We start from the raw sequence: 17,835 nt of genomic DNA on the forward strand, positions 1-17,835 counted from the left end.
AAAATAGTTTTCTGGCATGTCATGTGATCTACCTGCACAGCCTTTGTGATCTACTGGTAGATCGCGATCTATCTTTTGGGCACCCCTGACTATATAGCATTCAGAGATTGTGGAATAGTTGTCTGTTACGTGAGACTACTCTTCCCCCCCAAGGCTGGACCCCGTGGTAGTTTGCATATACCGTCAGAACGGATCCACCCACGACGCTATTGCCATGGGTGGCTCTCCACGCCGCCCTCTTGCACATGGATGCCACGCTGCTCATGGACAAATACTAGGGCATTCACTTCTAGTCATTTTTACTAGTAAACTAGTTGCCTAGTTTACTATACACCCAAGCATGTGGGACTGGATACAAGACTTATGCAGGATGGTGAAAATGGGCAGCATCACATCTGATCTGACCCTTAACACTGGAGCACCTCAGGGATGGGTGCTGAGACCTCTCCTCTACTCCCTGTACACCTTTTTTACCTCTTTCCCATGGACCTACTTGTGGATTTATGCCAGTGTCTACGTATGTGGATTATGTGGTCGACACGCACTGACATTTTGCACCTTAATCCCATGTACAACACACACTGACTCCTCGTGTGCGTGTGCGTGCGTGTGTGTGCGTGTGTGTGTGTGTGTGTGTGTGTGTAGAGCATTGCGCGTGCGCAAGAAGACAGGAGGGGAGAACATGGCAGTGCAGGTGATTGGCGACATCCTGGCATCAGAACTCGCTCACATGCAGCCCTACATCCGGTTCTGCTCCTGTCAGATCAACGGCTCTGCCTTGCTCCAGACCCGGATCGACAGCCAGCCAGACTTTAAAGATTTCCTCAAGGTAATGATGAATGAGAGATGGGGGTTGGAGAGGGGGAATCACACATTACATTTTGAAGGAAGAGGAATGGAGAAGAGTTATCGAGAGAAAATGGGACAACTGATTTTGGGCGGGAACCCCTTTTGGTGTTTAAAGCATTATGTTACACTTTAGCTATTGAAAAATAGCAGATCTACAAGCTCATAGCGCGCCACCGAGTTGCGCGCTACGAGCTTGTAGGTCTGCTATTTTTGAAAAATTGTGAAAATGCGGCACAAATCTTTGAATATATATTCTTTCAGGGCGTTTTTAACTCAAATCTTTGCTTCTGGGAGGTCCCTGGAACAACATATTTTCAGATGGGGTGCGGAGGCATTATTACATATAATTTTTGGGGTCCTTGACATGAAATATTGAGCACCACTGATACAGAAACATAAGGTTTTTCAGAAAACTGTCAGGATTTTGAAGACATTTTTGAAATTTAGACGTCGGGCCTAAATGGTTTAAGGAGTTGTTGAAGGACTGTTTGTGTTTTTCCATCAGAAAATTGCTACAGACTACAGATGTAAAGGAATGCCTCTGTCTAGTTTCCTGTTGAAGCCCATGCAGAGGATCACACGCTACCCACTGCACCTCAAACATGTAAGATAACACGCTATGAACGCTACATAAACATGTAAGAACACGCTATGAACGCTACATAAACATGTAAGATAACACACTATGAACGCTACATAAACATGTAAGATAACACGCTATGAACGCTACATAAACATGTAAGATAACACACTATGAACGCTACATAAACATGTAAGATAACACGCTATGAACGCTACATAAACATGTAAGATAACACGCTATGAACGCTACATAAACATGTAAGATAACACGCTATGAACGCTACATAAACATGTAAGATAACACTATGAACGCTACATAAACATGTAAGATAACACGCTATGAACGCTACATAAACATGTAAGATAACACGCTATGAACGCTACATAAACATGTAAGATAACACGCTATGAACGTTACATAAACATGTAAGATAACACGCTCTGAACGCTACATAAACATGTAAGATAACACGCTATGAACGCTACATAAACATGTAAGATAACACGCTATGAACGCTACATAAACATGTAAGATAACACGCTATGAACGCTACATAAACATGTAAGATAACACGCTATGAACGTTACATAAACATGTAAGATAACACGCTATGAACGCTACATAAACATGTAAGATAACACGCTATGAACGCTACATAAACATGTAAAGATAACACGCTATGAACGCTACATAAACATGTAAAGATAACACGCTATGAACGCTACATAAACATGTAAAGATAACACGCTATGAACACTACATAAACATGTAAGATAACACGCTATGAACGCTACATAAACATGTAAGATAACACGCTATGAACGCTACATAAACATGTAAAGATAACACGCTATGAACGCTACATAAACATGTTAAGAGAACACGCTATGAACGCTACATAAACATGTAAGATAACACGCTATGAACGCTACATAAACATGTAAGATAACACGCTATGAACGCTACATAAACATGTAAAGATAACACGCTATGAACGCTACATAAACATGTAAAGATAACACGCTATGAACGCTACATAAACATGTTAAGAAAACACGCTATGAACGCTACATAAACATGTTAAGATAACACGCTATGAACGCTACATAAACATGTAAAGATAACACGCTATGAACGCTACATAAACATGTAAGATAACACACTATGAACGCTACATAAACATGTAAAGATAACACGCTATGAACGCTACATAAACATGTAAGATAACATGCTATGAACGCTACATAAACATGTTAAGATAACACGCTATGAACGCTACATAAACATGTAAGATAACACACTATGAACGCTACATAAACATGTAAAGATAACACGCTATGAACGCTACATAAACATGTAAAGATAACACGCTATGAACGCTACATAAACATGTAAAGATAACACGCTATGAACGCTACATAAACATGTTAAGAAAACACGCTATGAACGCTACATAAACATGTTAAGATAACACGCTATGAACGCTACATAAACATGTAAAGATAACACGCTATGAACGCTACATAAACATGTAAGATAACACACTATGAACGCTACATAAACATGTAAAGATAACACGCTATGAACGCTACATAAACATGTAAGATAACATGCTATGAACGCTACATAAACATGTTAAGATAACACGCTATGAACGCTACATAAACATGTAAAGATAACACGCTATGAACGCTACATAAACATGTAAGATAACACGCTATGAACGTTACATAAACATGTAAAGATAACACGCTATGAACGCTACATAAACATGTAAGATAACACGCTATGAACGCTACATAAACATGTAAAGATAACACGCTATGAACGTTACATAAACATGTAAGATAACACGCTATGAACGCTACATAAACATGTAAAGATAACACGCTATGAACGTTACATAAACATGTAAAGATAACACGCTATGAACGCTACATAAACATGTAAAGATAACATGCTATGAACGCTACATAAACATGTAAGATAACACACTATGAACGCTACATAAACATGTAAGATAACACGCTATGAACGCTACATAAACATGTAAGATAACACGCTATGAACGCTACATAAACATGTAAGATAATACGCTATGAACGCTACATAAACATGCAAGATAATACGCTATGAACGCTACATAAACATGTAAGATAACACGCTATGAACGCTACATAAACATGTAAGAGAACACGCTATGAATGCTACATAAATATGTTAAGATAACATGCTAGGAATTTAAACATTTTTACTAACCACTGCACATCAAACTCAAGATAACACACTGCCGGCCCAGGCGGTGGCGTAACCGTCTGGGCACCCGACTGGTAATCCAGTCGCAGTGTGCCGCGGGTTCGACTCCCGAGCCCGACACGGCCTTTACTGCATGTCTTCCCCCATCTCTCTCCCGTTTCCTGTCAGCCTACTGTCTGTCCCTTTAAAAACCAATAAAAGGCGTAAGCCGCAAAAAAATATCTTTAAAAAAAAAAAAGATAACACACTGCCAAACTGGTTCACACTTCGCTTCAAACATGTAAAATGGTATGATGCATATCTAACCTGTAACAATAGTACATCGAATTTATATATTGCTTTTATTGTGTGTGCGTAATAACATTATTATTAGGACATTATTATATACAATCGTTATTGTTATTACCATAATTATTAATAATAATAATTATTATTGTTATTATACAATGTATTTGTAATTATATATTTAGTTGTATTATATTTATTTCCATTTTGTTATTATACTGTGAGTGACTAACAAAGGAAAAAAATCAACCTGAATATAAGTTTTGATGTATTGAGATACACAAAGAAGGGGTAGGACTCGATAAAAGTTTTCAATAAACTTCTTCCTACTCCTTTTTCGAACATAAACATCATTATTATTATTATTTCTGGACGCTTCTATTTTGTTTTAATATTTCCTTTGTCTTTTCTCATTTATATTTTAACAGAATAAATTCGGAATAAATAAATAAATTAACCCATTTTGGGCGGGAACCCCTAAAGCATTATGTTATGCTTTAGCTATTGAAAAATAACAGATCTACAAGCTCGTGGCGCGCTTACGAGCTTGTAGGTCTGCTATTTTTGAAAAATCGAAGAACGACTGACATAGAAACATAGCTTTTTCAGAAAACTGTCAGGATGTAGAAGACATTTTTAGAATCTGATCTCAGGTCAAAATTAATTAAAATGAAATGTGTGCGTGCGTGTGTGTACGCAGATTCTGGAGAGTACAGCAGAAGGCCATGTGGACAGAGGGCCTCTGAAGGAGGCCTTGGAACGAGCCGAGGAGCTCTGTCAGCAGGTTAGTTTAGTTTTCATGTTTCATTCAATGTCTTTAATTCACTCACTCATGTACAGCATTGACCAGGTGGTGTTCATAACTTATTAACGGTGTTGACCAGGTGGTGTTCATAAAGTTTTAATTGTGTTGACCAGGTGGTGTTCATTAACTGTGTTGACCAGGTGGTGTTCATAATGTTACTGTGTTGACCAGGTGGTGTTCATAAAGTTTTAATTGTGTTGACCAGGTGAACGAAGGCGTGAGAGAGAAGGAGAACTCGGACAGATTGGAGTGGATTCAGTCTCATGTTCAGTGTGAAGGAGTCACTGAGGTACAACCGCAGAATCTTTTATTATCCTTACATGTTTTTTTTTTTTTTAATGTTTTTTTTTTGTGGCTTTCGCCTTTATTTTATTTTTTTATGGAGGGACAGACAGTAGGCTGACAGGAAATGGGGAGAGAGATGGGGGGGGGGGAAGACATGCAGTAAAGGCCGTCGGGATCGGGAGTCAAACCCGCGGCACACTGCCAGACTGGATTGCCAGCCATGGTGCCTGGACCACTGAGCCATGGCCCAGGCCATCCTTACATGTTTTTAATCAACAGATTAAGGCCGTTTTGGTCAGAAGAAATCACGTTTATATAAAATAAATATGAGCTCATATTTCGTACATAGAAGCCAAGACACCAAATCGTTTTTGAGATAGATATATATACTGTAGAACGAGGATTTGGCTCAAATATGGAGGGGTATTACTTCCGGGGTAGGGTGGAAGTGGTCTCTTCTTCTGTGTTTTTTTTTTTTTGCATTTCCACTGGCACTAGCCTCACGATTCCGCCTATATTAACGGTAGGGAATGTGTTAACCCATTTTGGGCGGGAACCCCTTTTGGTGTTTCAAGCATTGTGTTATACTTTAGCTATTGAAAAAATAGCAGATCTACAAGCTCATAGCGCGGCACCGAGTGCCGCGCTACAAGCTTGTAGGTCTGCTATTTTTTTTTAAATCGTGAAAATGTGGCGCAAATCTTTGAATGTATATTCTTTCAGAGCGAACGTTTTTAACTCAAATCTTTGCTTCTGAGGGGTTCCTGGAACACCATATTTTCATATGGTGGTTGGCGGCCAATTACATATATTTTTGGGGGTCCTTGACATGAAAATGTTTGAGAACCACTGACATAGAAACATAGGGTTATTCAGAAAACTGTCAGGATTTAGATTTAGGCATTAGTAGAATCGTCCTCTGCAGGTCTAAATGTGACCATTACTCAACCATACTCTTGTCTCTCAACAGAAAGTGATCTTTAACTCTCTGACCAACTGTCTGGGTCCCAGGAAGCTGCTGCATAGCGGGAAGGTGAGAACTAGGATTATGTGTTTGAGATGCATCCCTCCTAGCCCTGTAAAACCCGGATTAATTTCTACTTGCAAAAAAGAGATTTCAACCTTACTACTACTTTTTACTACTCAGACTTATCAGAGGAAATTATGTAAAAAAAACATTTTTTTTTTTTTTTGCAAATGTTATGCACATTTATAATAATTATTAAAATAATAATAATAAATTAATAATTTACATTTGGGGGATATCTTTCACAATAATGAATAAAACATGTTCTAGACATTCTAATGATCACAAAAAACATATATTACAGTTATTTTTACTTACTTTTATCAGGGTTAAAGGTCATAGGTTCAAAATTGCACAGAGTCCAGAGATTTTTAATTTGTGTGAATTTCAGCCTCTGTTGGGGGTATTTATATGCAAATATCATGACCAATGGCATTGCAATGGCATTACAATGAACATCAATGATGACGTTTAGGTGAAAAAACATCAAAATGTATTAAATAATTAATTAAAATATGTTGTATTATTGCAACGCTGGGTGTTACAGGGCTAGACAACGGATACAGACTGTACATCGTAAAAGCTAGTTTATATATTTTTTTAACCCGTTTTGGGCGGGAACCCCTTTTGGTGTTTTAAGCATTATGTTGTACTTTAGCTGTTGAAAAAATAGCAGATCTACAAGCTCATAGCGCGGCACCGAGTGCCGTGCTACGAGCTTGTTAGGTCTGCTATTTTAGAAAAATCGTGAAAATGTTGCCCAAAATGTTTGAATATATTCTTTCAGAGCGAACGTTTTTAACTCAAATCTTTGCTTCTGGGAGGTCTCTGGAACAATATTTTCAATTATAGATTTCCAGGGGTCCTTGACATGAAAAGGTTTGAGAACGACTGACACAGAAAGTTTTTCAGAAAACTGTCAAGATTTAGAAGGCATTTATAGAATCGTCCTTGGGTCTAAATGGGTTAAATCGAGCTGGTCTACACGTGGGCCTCCAGTTTACCCTCAACACCAAATTTCTTCGCTGATAACAGCCCGATACAAGTTCACGATGTCTCAGGGAACTTATCGATCTGCTATTTCTGCAGGAATGTTTTTGCCATTTAGGATAATTCCAGAATAGGTATGCTAGGGTTCATGTGGTGGACATACATGTTAACTAGCTGTATATTCTGACGGCAACCATTGCTGTAGCTTGTTTGTACAGTAGCAAGTGTATCTCCATCTCTCCAGCTCTTTAGTAAACATAATAATAACCCATTTTGGGCGGGAACCCGTTTTGGTGTTTTAAACATTATGTTATAATTTAGCTATTGGAAAATAGCAGATCTACAAGCTACGAGCTTGTAGATCTGCTATTTTTGAAAAATCGTGAAAATGTTTATTTCAGAAAACTGGAGGATTTAGAAGATTTTTATTTTTTAATTTTGAGGTCAGGCCTAAATGGGTTAATTAATTGTAATCAAAGATAATGGTTAGTTTGCGGCTGTAACGTATAACCGTGTTGTGTCTGTGCTCCAGATGTACAAAGCAAAGAGCAACAAGGAGCTGTGGGTGTTTCTCTTCAATGACTTCCTGCTGCTGACCCACGCTGCGAAACAGTTCAGCTCCTCTGGACCGGACAAACTGTTCAGCTACAAGAACAACACACAGCTGAAGATGTACAAACCGGTGAGATGCGCACACACACGCACGCACGCGCTCACACACACACACACAATAGACACAACAACCTCACATCTGATCAAACGGACACACTGAGTTTAGTTAGTTAGTTTAGGCCTGACGTCGAAATTTAAAAAATAAAGTTTTCGAAATCATGACAATTTTCTGAAAGATTTGAGGCACATTTTAACGATTTTTCAAAAATAGCAGACCTACAAGTTCATAGCGCGCCACTCGGTGGCACGCTATGAACTTGTAGGTCTGCTATTTTTCAATAGCTAAATTATAACATAATGTATGTAACCACCAAAAGGGGTTCCCGCTCAAAATGGGTTAATGACTGTCTGTCTGTCTGTCTGTCTGTCTGTCTGTCTGTCTGTCTGTCTGTCTGTCTGTCTGTCTGTCTGTCTGTCTGTCTGTCTGTCTGTCTGTCTGTCTGTCTGTCTGTCTGTCTGTCTGTCTTGTCTGTCAGCCTGTGTTTGTCAATGAGGTGTTGGTGAAGCTTCCAGATCCATCCAGTGATGATCCCGTGTTCCACATCTCTCACATCGACAGAGTTTATATTCTGAAGACTGACAACATCAATGAAAGGTACACACACACACACACACACACACACACACACACACACACACACAATAAACAGCAGTACCAGTTGTTCTGAAGACTGACGACATCAATGAAAGGTACACACACACACAATAAACAGCAGTACCAGTTGTTCTGAAGACTGACGACATCAATGAAAGGTACACACACACACAATAAACAGCAGTACCAGTTGTTCTGAAGACTGACGACATCAATGAAAGGTACACACACACACAATAAACAGCAGTACCAGTTGTTCTGAAGACTGACGACATCAATGAAAGGTACACACACACACAATAAACAGCAGTACCAGTCGCCGCCTGCCTCACAGTTTGTCTATTAGTACATTTAACATACTGCTGTTGGATGTGTGCGTGTGCGTGTGCGTGTGCGTGTGCGTGTGCGTGTGTGTGTGTGTGTGTGTGTGCGTGTGTGTGTGCGTGCGTGTAGGACAGCGTGGGTTCAGAAGATTAAAGCTGCATCTGAAGACTTCATTGAAACGGAAAAGAAGAAAAGAGAGAAGGCTTATCAAGGTAGGTTTACACACACACACACACACACACACACACACACACACACACACACACACACACACATCACACACACACACACACACATCTCACACACACACACACACACACACACACACACACACACATTGGTGTCTTACAGTGTTGTATTGGAACTGACTACGTTTCTACAGTATAGTGATGTTTTAGGCTAGGTTTATAAAGAATGGAACCTTCTCAATGAAGAATGGAACCTTCTCAATGAAGAATGGAACCTTCTCAATGAAGAATGGAACCTTCTCAATGAAGAATGGAACCTTCTCAATGAAGAATGGAACCTTCTCAATGAAGAATGGAACCTTCTCAATGAAGAATGGAACCTTCTCAATGAAGAATGGAACCTTCTCAATGAAGAATGGAACCTTCTCAATGAAGAATGGAACCTTCTCAATGAAGAATGGAACCTTCTCAATGAAGAATGGAACCTTCTCAATGAAGAATGGAACCTTCTCAATGAAGAATGGAACCTTCTCAATGAAGAATGGAACCTTCTCAATGAAGAATGGAACCTTCTCAATGAAGAATGGAACCTTCTCAATGAAGAATGGAACCTTCTCAATGAAGAATGGAACCTTCTCAATGAAGAATGGAACCTTCTCAATGAAGAATGGAACCTTCTCAATGAAGAATGGAACCTTCTCAATGAAGAATGGAACCTTCTCAATGAAGAATGGAACCTTCTCAATGAAGAATGGAACCTTCTCAATGAAGAATGGAACCTTCTCAATGAAGAATGGAACCTTCTCAATGAAGAATGGAACCTTCTCAATGAAGAATGGAACCTTCTCAATGAAGAATGGAACCTTCTCAATGAAGAATGGAACCTTCTCAATGAAGAATGGAACCTTCTCAATGAAGAATGGAACCTTCTCAATGAAGAATGGAACCTTCTCAATGAAGAATGGAACCTTCTCAATGAAGAATGGAACCTTCTCAATGAAGAATGGAACCTTCTCAATGAAGAATGGAACCTTCTCAATGAAGAATGGAACCTTCTCCATGAAGAATGGAACCTTCTCCATGAAGAATGGAACCTTCTCCATGAAGAATGGAACCTTCTCAATGAAGAATGGAACCTTCTCAATGAAGAATGGAACCTTCTCAATGAAGAATGGAACCTTCTCAATGAAGAATGGAACCTTCTCAATGAAGAATGGAACCTTCTCAATGAAGAATGGAACCTTCTCAATGAAGAATGGAACCTTCTCAATGAAGAATGGAACCTTCTCAATGAAGAATGGAACCTTCTCAATGAAGAATGGAACCTTCTCAATGAAGAATGGAACCTTCTCAATGAAGAATGGAACCTTCTCAATGAAGAATGGAACCTTCTCCATGAAGAATGGAACCTTCTCCATGAAGAATGGAACCTTCTCCATGAAGAATGGAACCTTCTCAATGAAGAATGGAACCTTCTCAATGAAGAATGGAACCTTCTCAATGAAGAATGGAACCTTCTCAATGAAGAATGGAACCTTCTCAATGAAGAATGGAACCTTCTCAATGAAGAATGGAACCTTCTCAATGAAGAATGGAACCTTCTCAATGAAGAATGGAACCTTCTCAATGAAGAATGGAACCTTCTCAATGAAGAATGGAACCTTCTCAATGAAGAATGGAACCTTCTCAATGAAGAATGGAACCTTCTCAATGAAGAATGGAACCTTCTCAATGAAGAATGGAACCTTCTCAATGAAGAATGGAACCTTCTCAATGAAGAATGGAACCTTCTCAATGAAGAATGGAACCTTCTCAATGAAGAATGGAACCTTCTCAATGAAGAATGGAACCTTCTCAATGAAGAATGGAACCTTCTCAATGAAGAATGGAACCTTCTCAATGAAGAATGGAACCTTCTCAATGAAGAATGGAACCTTCTCAATGAAGAATGGAACCTTCTCAATGAAGAATGGAACCTTCTCAATGAAGAATGGAACCTTCTCAATGAAGAATGGAACCTTCTCAATGAAGAATGGAACCTTCTCAATGAAGAATGGAACCTTCTCAATGAAGAATGGAACCTTCTCAATGAAGAATGGAACCTTCTCAATGAAGAATGGAACCTTCTCAATGAAGAATGGAACCTTCTCAATGAAGAATGGAACCTTCTCAATGAAGAATGGAACCTTCTCAATGAAGAATGGAACCTTCTCAATGAAGAATGGAACCTTCTCAATGAAGAATGGAACCTTCTCAATGAAGAATGGAACCTTCTCAATGAAGAATGGAACCTTCTCAATGAAGAATGGAACCTTCTCAATGAAGAATGGAACCTTCTCAATGAAGAATGGAACCTTCTCAATGAAGAATGGAACCTTCTCAATGAAGAATGGAACCTTCTCAATGAAGAATGGAACCTTCTCAATGAAGAATGGAACCTTCTCAATGAAGAATGGAACCTTCTCAATGAAGAATGGAACCTTCTCAATGAAGAATGGAACCTTCTCAATGAAGAATGGAACCTTCTCAATGAAGAATGGAACCTTCTCAATGAAGAATGGAACCTTCTCAATGAAGAATGGAACCTTCTCAATGAAGAATGGAACCTTCTCCATGAAGAATGGAACCTTCTCCATGAAGAATGGAACCTTCTCCATGAAGAATGGAACCTTCTCCATGAAGAATGGAACCTTCTCAATGAAGAATGGAACCTTCTCAATGAAGAATGGAACCTTCTCAATGAAGAATGGAACCTTCTCAATGAAGAATGGAACCTTCTCCATGAAGAATGGAACCTTCTCCATGAAGAATGGAACCTTCTCCATGAAGAATGGAACCTTCTCCATGAAGAATGGAACCTTCTCAATGAAGAATGGAACCTTCTCAATGAAGAATGGAACCTTCTCAATGAAGAATGGAACCTTCTCAATGAAGAATGGAACCTTCTCAATGAAGAATGGAACCTTCTCAATGAAGAATGGAACCTTCTCCATGAAGAATGGAACCTTCTCCATGAAGAATGGAACCTTCTCCATGAAGAATGGAACCTTCTCCATGAAGAATGGAACCTTCTCAATGAAGAATGGAACCTTCTCAATGAAGAATGGAACCTTCTCCATGAAGAATGGAACCTTCTCCATGAAGAATGGAACCTTCTCCATGAAGAATGGAACCTTCTCAATGAAGAATGGAACCTTCTCCATGAAGAATGGAACCTTCTCAATGAAGAATGGAACCTTCTCAATGAAGAATGGAACCTTCTCAATGAAGAATGGAACCTTCTCAATGAAGAATGGAACCTTCTCAATGAAGAATGGAACCTTCTCCATGAAGAATGGAACCTTCTCCATGAAGAATGGAACCTTCTCAATGAAGAATGGAACCTTCTCAATGAAGAATGGAACCTTCTCCATGAAGAATGGAACCTTCTCCATGAAGAATGGAACCTTCTCCATGAAGAATGGAACCTTCTCAATGAAGAATGGAACCTTCTCCATGAAGAATGGAACCTTCTCCATGAAGAATGGAACCTTCTCAATGAAGAATGGAACCTTCTCCATGAAGAATGGAACCTTCTCAATGAAGTACAATGTGTGTCCCAGACTGTTTTAGGCTAGGTTTATAAAGAATAGAACCTTCTCAATGAAGTACAATGTGTGTCCCAGACTGTTTTAGGCTAGGTTTATAAAGAATAGAACCTTCTCAATGAAGTACAATGTGTGTCCCAGACTGTTTTAGGCTAGGTTTATAAAGAATAGAACCTTCTCAATGAAGTACAATGTGTGTCCCAGACTGTTTTAGGCTAGGTTTATAAAGAATGGAACCTTCTCAATGAAGTACAATGTGTGTCCCAGACTGTGAGTGTCTGTATGGCCTCACTCACACCTAAGGCCTCACTCAGACCTTTACAGCGTTGTATGAATGTTGTGAGTGTCATGGCCGCCCCAATGCATTTCCAATGGAGGTCACATGGTCTGTTGTGTGGCTTTCAGCTGTGTTTCGACTGCCCCCCTCCCCCTCACACAACACAAATGTTGTGTCAAACCATGTGACCTCCATTGGAAATGCATTGGGGCGGCCATGACACTACACAACAACAGCAATGCAGTGCAGTAAAGGTCTGAGTGAGGCCTTAGACACACTTGTGTTCTGTGTGTCATGGTCATGTGTCATGCTGTCTTTTGCCCTCCCCCCCTGTGCGTGTGCGTGTGTGTGTGTGTGTGTGCGTGCAGCTCGCTCAATGAAGGCCAGTGGAATTGGAAGACTTCTAGTCACCATCTTGGAGGCGACTGAACTCAAGGCTTGTAAACCAAACGGTGAGCTTTCAACCTGCTGTTTTTGATCCACATCAGAGATGCGCGTATCGCGGTTTTAGCCGCATTTGCCACCTATACTTTAACCATGTCGGTAAAGTCATGTGACACACACCGGATTGGACACACTAGGTGGCCTTATCTCGCTTCAGTGATGTCAATAGGTTTTCAATGTAATGAGTCCCGGGATGCAGGGATGGTCTTTTAGAAATGAGTCCCAGGGACACTTTATGAGTCCCCACTTCAACAACGTTAGGAGTCATGTTTTGCCATTTTTTTTGCATTTAACTCCCATTTCATTTTATATGGTTATAATGTGGTTGTATTCATGTAGAAAACAGAAGAAGAAATGATGATTATGACTAAACCTAGCAAAATAAACCAGAATAAAAAAAAAAAAACGGTACAGTGGTGCATCCCGTGGATGCAGAGGTCGATCTCTGCAACTTGCCGATCTACATCACCACGTTGTGACCTTGTAGATTTGAACTATTAAAAAAAAAAACGCAGTTTAGGGACACGGTGTAAGGCACTGGCGAAAATTGAGGCCCTAGAATGTACCACAGTCTTTATTGTAGTTACCTCTGTCCGTCTGGAGAGGGAGACAACGGACACAAAACGTACAGGTTGTAGCTTTAACTCACTTGTTTCATCACATGTGACCAGATTTGACTGAGAGCCTGCCATCACGCAAATTCCAGCTTTTCAGGAGAAAAACCTTTTCTTTTTTTTTCCTTTTTTTTAAAATGAGTTAATAGCACAGGCAGACAATTCACATACTAGAGCATGTCTGAAATAAGTGTCAGAGCTGAAATTGACATGTAAATATGAAATAAATGCTTAAGCAGGTGTAATGTTAGAGACCACAGAAGTGAACCTTTCACCTTTCAACCTTTCTCTGCAAGACATTACTCTATAAGCCATATCTCCAAAACTGGTGGGTCAAACTGAACAACCAATATGTCAATTTGAAGCTATGATTCCCTGATTTCATATGACATGAAAGAAACGAAAATTCAAAAAGATCCAATGGCAGTCCCTCAGTCAAATTTGGTTGTATGGTTTGTGTTGAAGCCATTTGTAGACTTGCTTTATAATTTATGATTATTATTTATTTTCTATGAATTATGCCTGAGATATGAAATGATATTATGAAATGTTGAGTTATTTTGCTTGCTATTGCTGCTATTATTTATACGATGATCTTCTGATTGTTATGGTAATGTGATGACGTTGGACGTTGACTAATGGGTGTCACTCTGTGATGAGGCAGGTGACTGCAGGTGAGCCAGAAACCAGAGCGGCAGGGAAAAACATTTCAACCACATAGCACATTGTATACCAACGGAATAGGCCTTCTATACAAATTATTGTCCAAGAAATGACCTGAACCTACAGAATACGGAATGCATGTGCGTTGTTGTTCCGAAGCCGCTCTAACAAAGTTGAAATGTCCCTAAAGTAAACAACAGCCAGATCGCAGACAACAACATCGACATTCTGAATGAAAAGCACCCGAATTCCCACGCAATGATGTTCTTGGAGAGGACTTTGGACAGCTGCCAAAAACACTTCGCGGTCCATACTCCGTATCGTAAGTAGCCTAAACAATGCAATATAGCGCAAGTGCGCTCCGCTGCGATCCGTTGATCCACTCAAACTGTCAATAAAGGATACGAAATCAAAACTAAAGTGCCTGGCTATCATACGAAATAAATAACATGATCATGAGTGAACTGTGATGCATATGAACGTGGCTAAGACCACACAAGAGGCGGCTGATGATGAAAGTATGGCACCGAAACATCTGGTTATCCTACCCAATCCATCCATCCATCTTCAACCGCTTATCCGTAGTCTGGTCGCGGGGGCAACAGCTCCACCAGAGTGCTCCAGACTTCCCTCTCCAGAGCAACATTAGTGACTTCCTCCTGGGGGATTCCGAGACGTTCCAAGGCCAGTGAGTCGATGTGTTTCCTCCAACTGCGCCTTGGTCTGCCCCGGGGTCTCCTCCCAGTGGGACGTGCGTCGGGGACCTCCCTAGGGAGACGCCCGAGAGGCATCATAACCAGATGCCCGAACCACCTCAGCTGACTCCTTTCCAGGCGAAGGAGCAGCGGTTCCCAATGACCATCACTTGTCAAGACTACTGTTGAACCACATTCACATCTTGGTGGGTCATTGTGGTAGAAATCGGATGCTCTCCAAACTCCGAACCAAGTACTGGATCATCAAAGCCAATTCTGCTGCAAGAAAGATAGCCCGTGAGTGTGTGCTCTGCAGGCGATGGCATGGCACTGCTCTACAACAAAATATGGCAGACCTGCCTAGTCTAAATCGAATAACACCTGACCTGCCCCCCTTTACCCACACTGGCTTGGACTACTTTGGTCCTATCGAAGTCAAGAGGGACCGGAGTAAAGTGAAGCGGTATGGAGCTCTGTTTACGTGTCTTGCCAGTAGAGCCATACATCTGGAGATGGCCTACACCTTGGATACAGACTCCTGTATTTCTGCACTCCGAAGGTTTATCTGCAGAAGAGGCCAAGTGAGAGAAATTGTTTCGGACAACGGAACTAATTTCGTTGGAGCCGAACGAGAACTTCGGCACCTAAACCTTCAAAAGATCCAGCATTCGGTTCAAGCTGAAGGTATAAAGTGGACATTCAACCCACCCTACGGTCCTCGTCATGGAGGCGTATGGGAGCGCCTCATCCGCGTCATCAAAAAGATCCTCTACTCGATCACAAAGGAACAAACCCTGGACGATGAGTTCCTCCAAACGGCTTTATGCGAGGTGGAGGCCATCATGAACGATCGCCCTATCACGACTGTATCCGAGGATGCAAAAGACCCCGAGCCATTAACACCTAACCACCTGCTTCAAATTAAAGGAATGCCCATTCTTCCACCTGGACTGTTCGGGAAGCATGACGGCTATTCCAGACGAAGATGGAAACTGGTCCAATATATAGCAGACCTCTTCTGGAAACGTTGGACACGTGAATACCTTCCTGTGATGCAGGAGAGACAAAAGTGGAACGAGGTGAAGGGAAATCTAAAGCCTGGAGACATAGTGCTCATCATCGATGAAAACTCACCTCGCAACTCCTGGCCCATGGGCCGCATCATGGAAACCTTTCCCGACAAATGGGGACATGTACGCCGTGTCAAAGTGAAGACACAGAATGGATCATTGGAGAGGCCCATTACCAAGCTGTGTCTCCTGAAAGACATGATCTGACAAGCATGGAATATTGAGGGTCATGTTCTGTGTTGTGTTGTGTTGTGTGTGTGTGTGTGTGTGTGTGTGTGTGTGTGTGTGTGTGTGTGTGTGTGCAGGTAAGAGTAACCCGTACTGTGAGGTGACGATGGGAGCTCAGATCTTCACCTCCAGAACGCTCAACGACACCCTGAACCCCAAATGGAACTTCAACTGTCAGTTCCACATCAAGGACGTGTACCAGGACGTCCTCTGCATCACCATCTTCGAGAGAGACCAGTTCTCCCCTGACGGTCAGTTAAAAACCCATTCTGGGGGGGTGGGAACCCCTTTTGGTGTTTTTTAAGCATTGTTTTACTTTAGCTATTGAAAAATAGCAGATCTACAAGCTCATAGCGTGGCACCGAGTGCCGCGCTATGAGCTTGTAGGTCTGCTATTTTTGAAAAAAATCTCTGCTGTTATAAGCTACTGACTCAATATTCAAAGATTTGCGACACATTTTCACAGGTTTAATAGCTAAAGATTAAAATAATGAAGGACCATATAAAATAGCTCGAACTAGTGCTGGTTTAGGTCTAGGTTAGAACCCGCTGCAGTGGTGTCCGGTGAGAACTTATCCCATTCTGGACGGGAACCCCTTTTGGTGTTTTAACTAAGCATTATGTTATACTATAGCTATTGAAAAATAGCAGATCTACAAGCTCATAGCGCGCCACCGAGTGGCGCGCTACGAGCTTGTAGGTCTGCTATTTTTGAAAAGTCGTGAAAATGCGGCACAAATCTTTGAATATATATTCTTTCAGAATACTTTTTTTTTTTTTTTGGACGTCGGGCCTAAATGGGTTAACCGGGATGCCGGAATCTCTGACACAACCATGTCCGGGTTGTAAAGTGAAATATCCTGTCTCGTACGGAAAGCTCGGAAGTCTCACAAGGACCATGGCCAATTCCGCCCCTCAACCTCTTCGGGTTATTCTTATGTAAGGTTTTACTGGATGCGTGTCATGATGAAGAAGCCAGCCAGCCTCGAACGTATCGCCATGACGATGCCACGCGTGTATATATCCATATATGAGGTTTCTACATTGACCTGATGTCGGCACCAGATAAGCTCCGTTATCTCCATATATGGAGCTTCTAGGTGAAAGCCGTTCGTTACAGCCACCAATGGTTAACACTCCCAACGCCCAGGACGAAGTTCTTTGTCCTTTCTATTAGTAACGCCCGACGCCCAGGACGAAGTATTGTCCAAAAGACGAAGTTTATTGATATGAGAACGGATCGCATGGCTCCATAGCCCAGGAGCGCCTGTTGGGCAATCCTCTGTGTTGCGTAAGAGTGAGACGTCATCGAAAAACTCCCTCCCCTGTTTAGCTGATGAAAACGAAAAAAGGGTGTCCCTGGAACAACATATTTTGAGATGGGGGTTGGAGGCCAAA

General features: G+C 41.0%; 1 protein-coding gene across 4 annotated transcripts in view; it reads left to right on the plus strand.

Moving 5' to 3' along the window:
• Nucleotides 1-17,835, plus strand: part of itsn2b (intersectin 2b) — an 86,380-nt gene that overhangs the window by 65,936 nt on the left and 2,609 nt on the right. For all 4 annotated transcript variants that reach the window (XR_013789713.1, XM_079497933.1, XM_079497934.1 and 1 more), the window contains 10 exons: nt 646-829; nt 1,355-1,453; nt 4,674-4,757; nt 4,984-5,067; nt 6,034-6,096; nt 7,613-7,762; nt 8,229-8,347; nt 8,801-8,883; nt 13,092-13,175; nt 16,515-16,688. Coding sequence is in view for 3 of the 4 variants with exons in the window: in XM_079497933.1 (XP_079354059.1) it covers nt 646-829; nt 1,355-1,453; nt 4,674-4,757; nt 4,984-5,067; nt 6,034-6,096; nt 7,613-7,762; nt 8,229-8,347; nt 8,801-8,883; nt 13,092-13,175; nt 16,515-16,688 (1,124 nt within the window). In the remaining variant the exon portion in view is untranslated. The remainder of the gene's footprint in view (nt 1-645; nt 830-1,354; nt 1,454-4,673; nt 4,758-4,983; nt 5,068-6,033; nt 6,097-7,612; nt 7,763-8,228; nt 8,348-8,800; nt 8,884-13,091; nt 13,176-16,514; nt 16,689-17,835) is intronic.

This window comes from Electrona antarctica (assembly GCF_951216825.1).
Source record: "Electrona antarctica genome assembly, chromosome: 3".
NCBI classification, from domain to species: domain Eukaryota; kingdom Metazoa; phylum Chordata; class Actinopteri; order Myctophiformes; family Myctophidae; genus Electrona; species Electrona antarctica.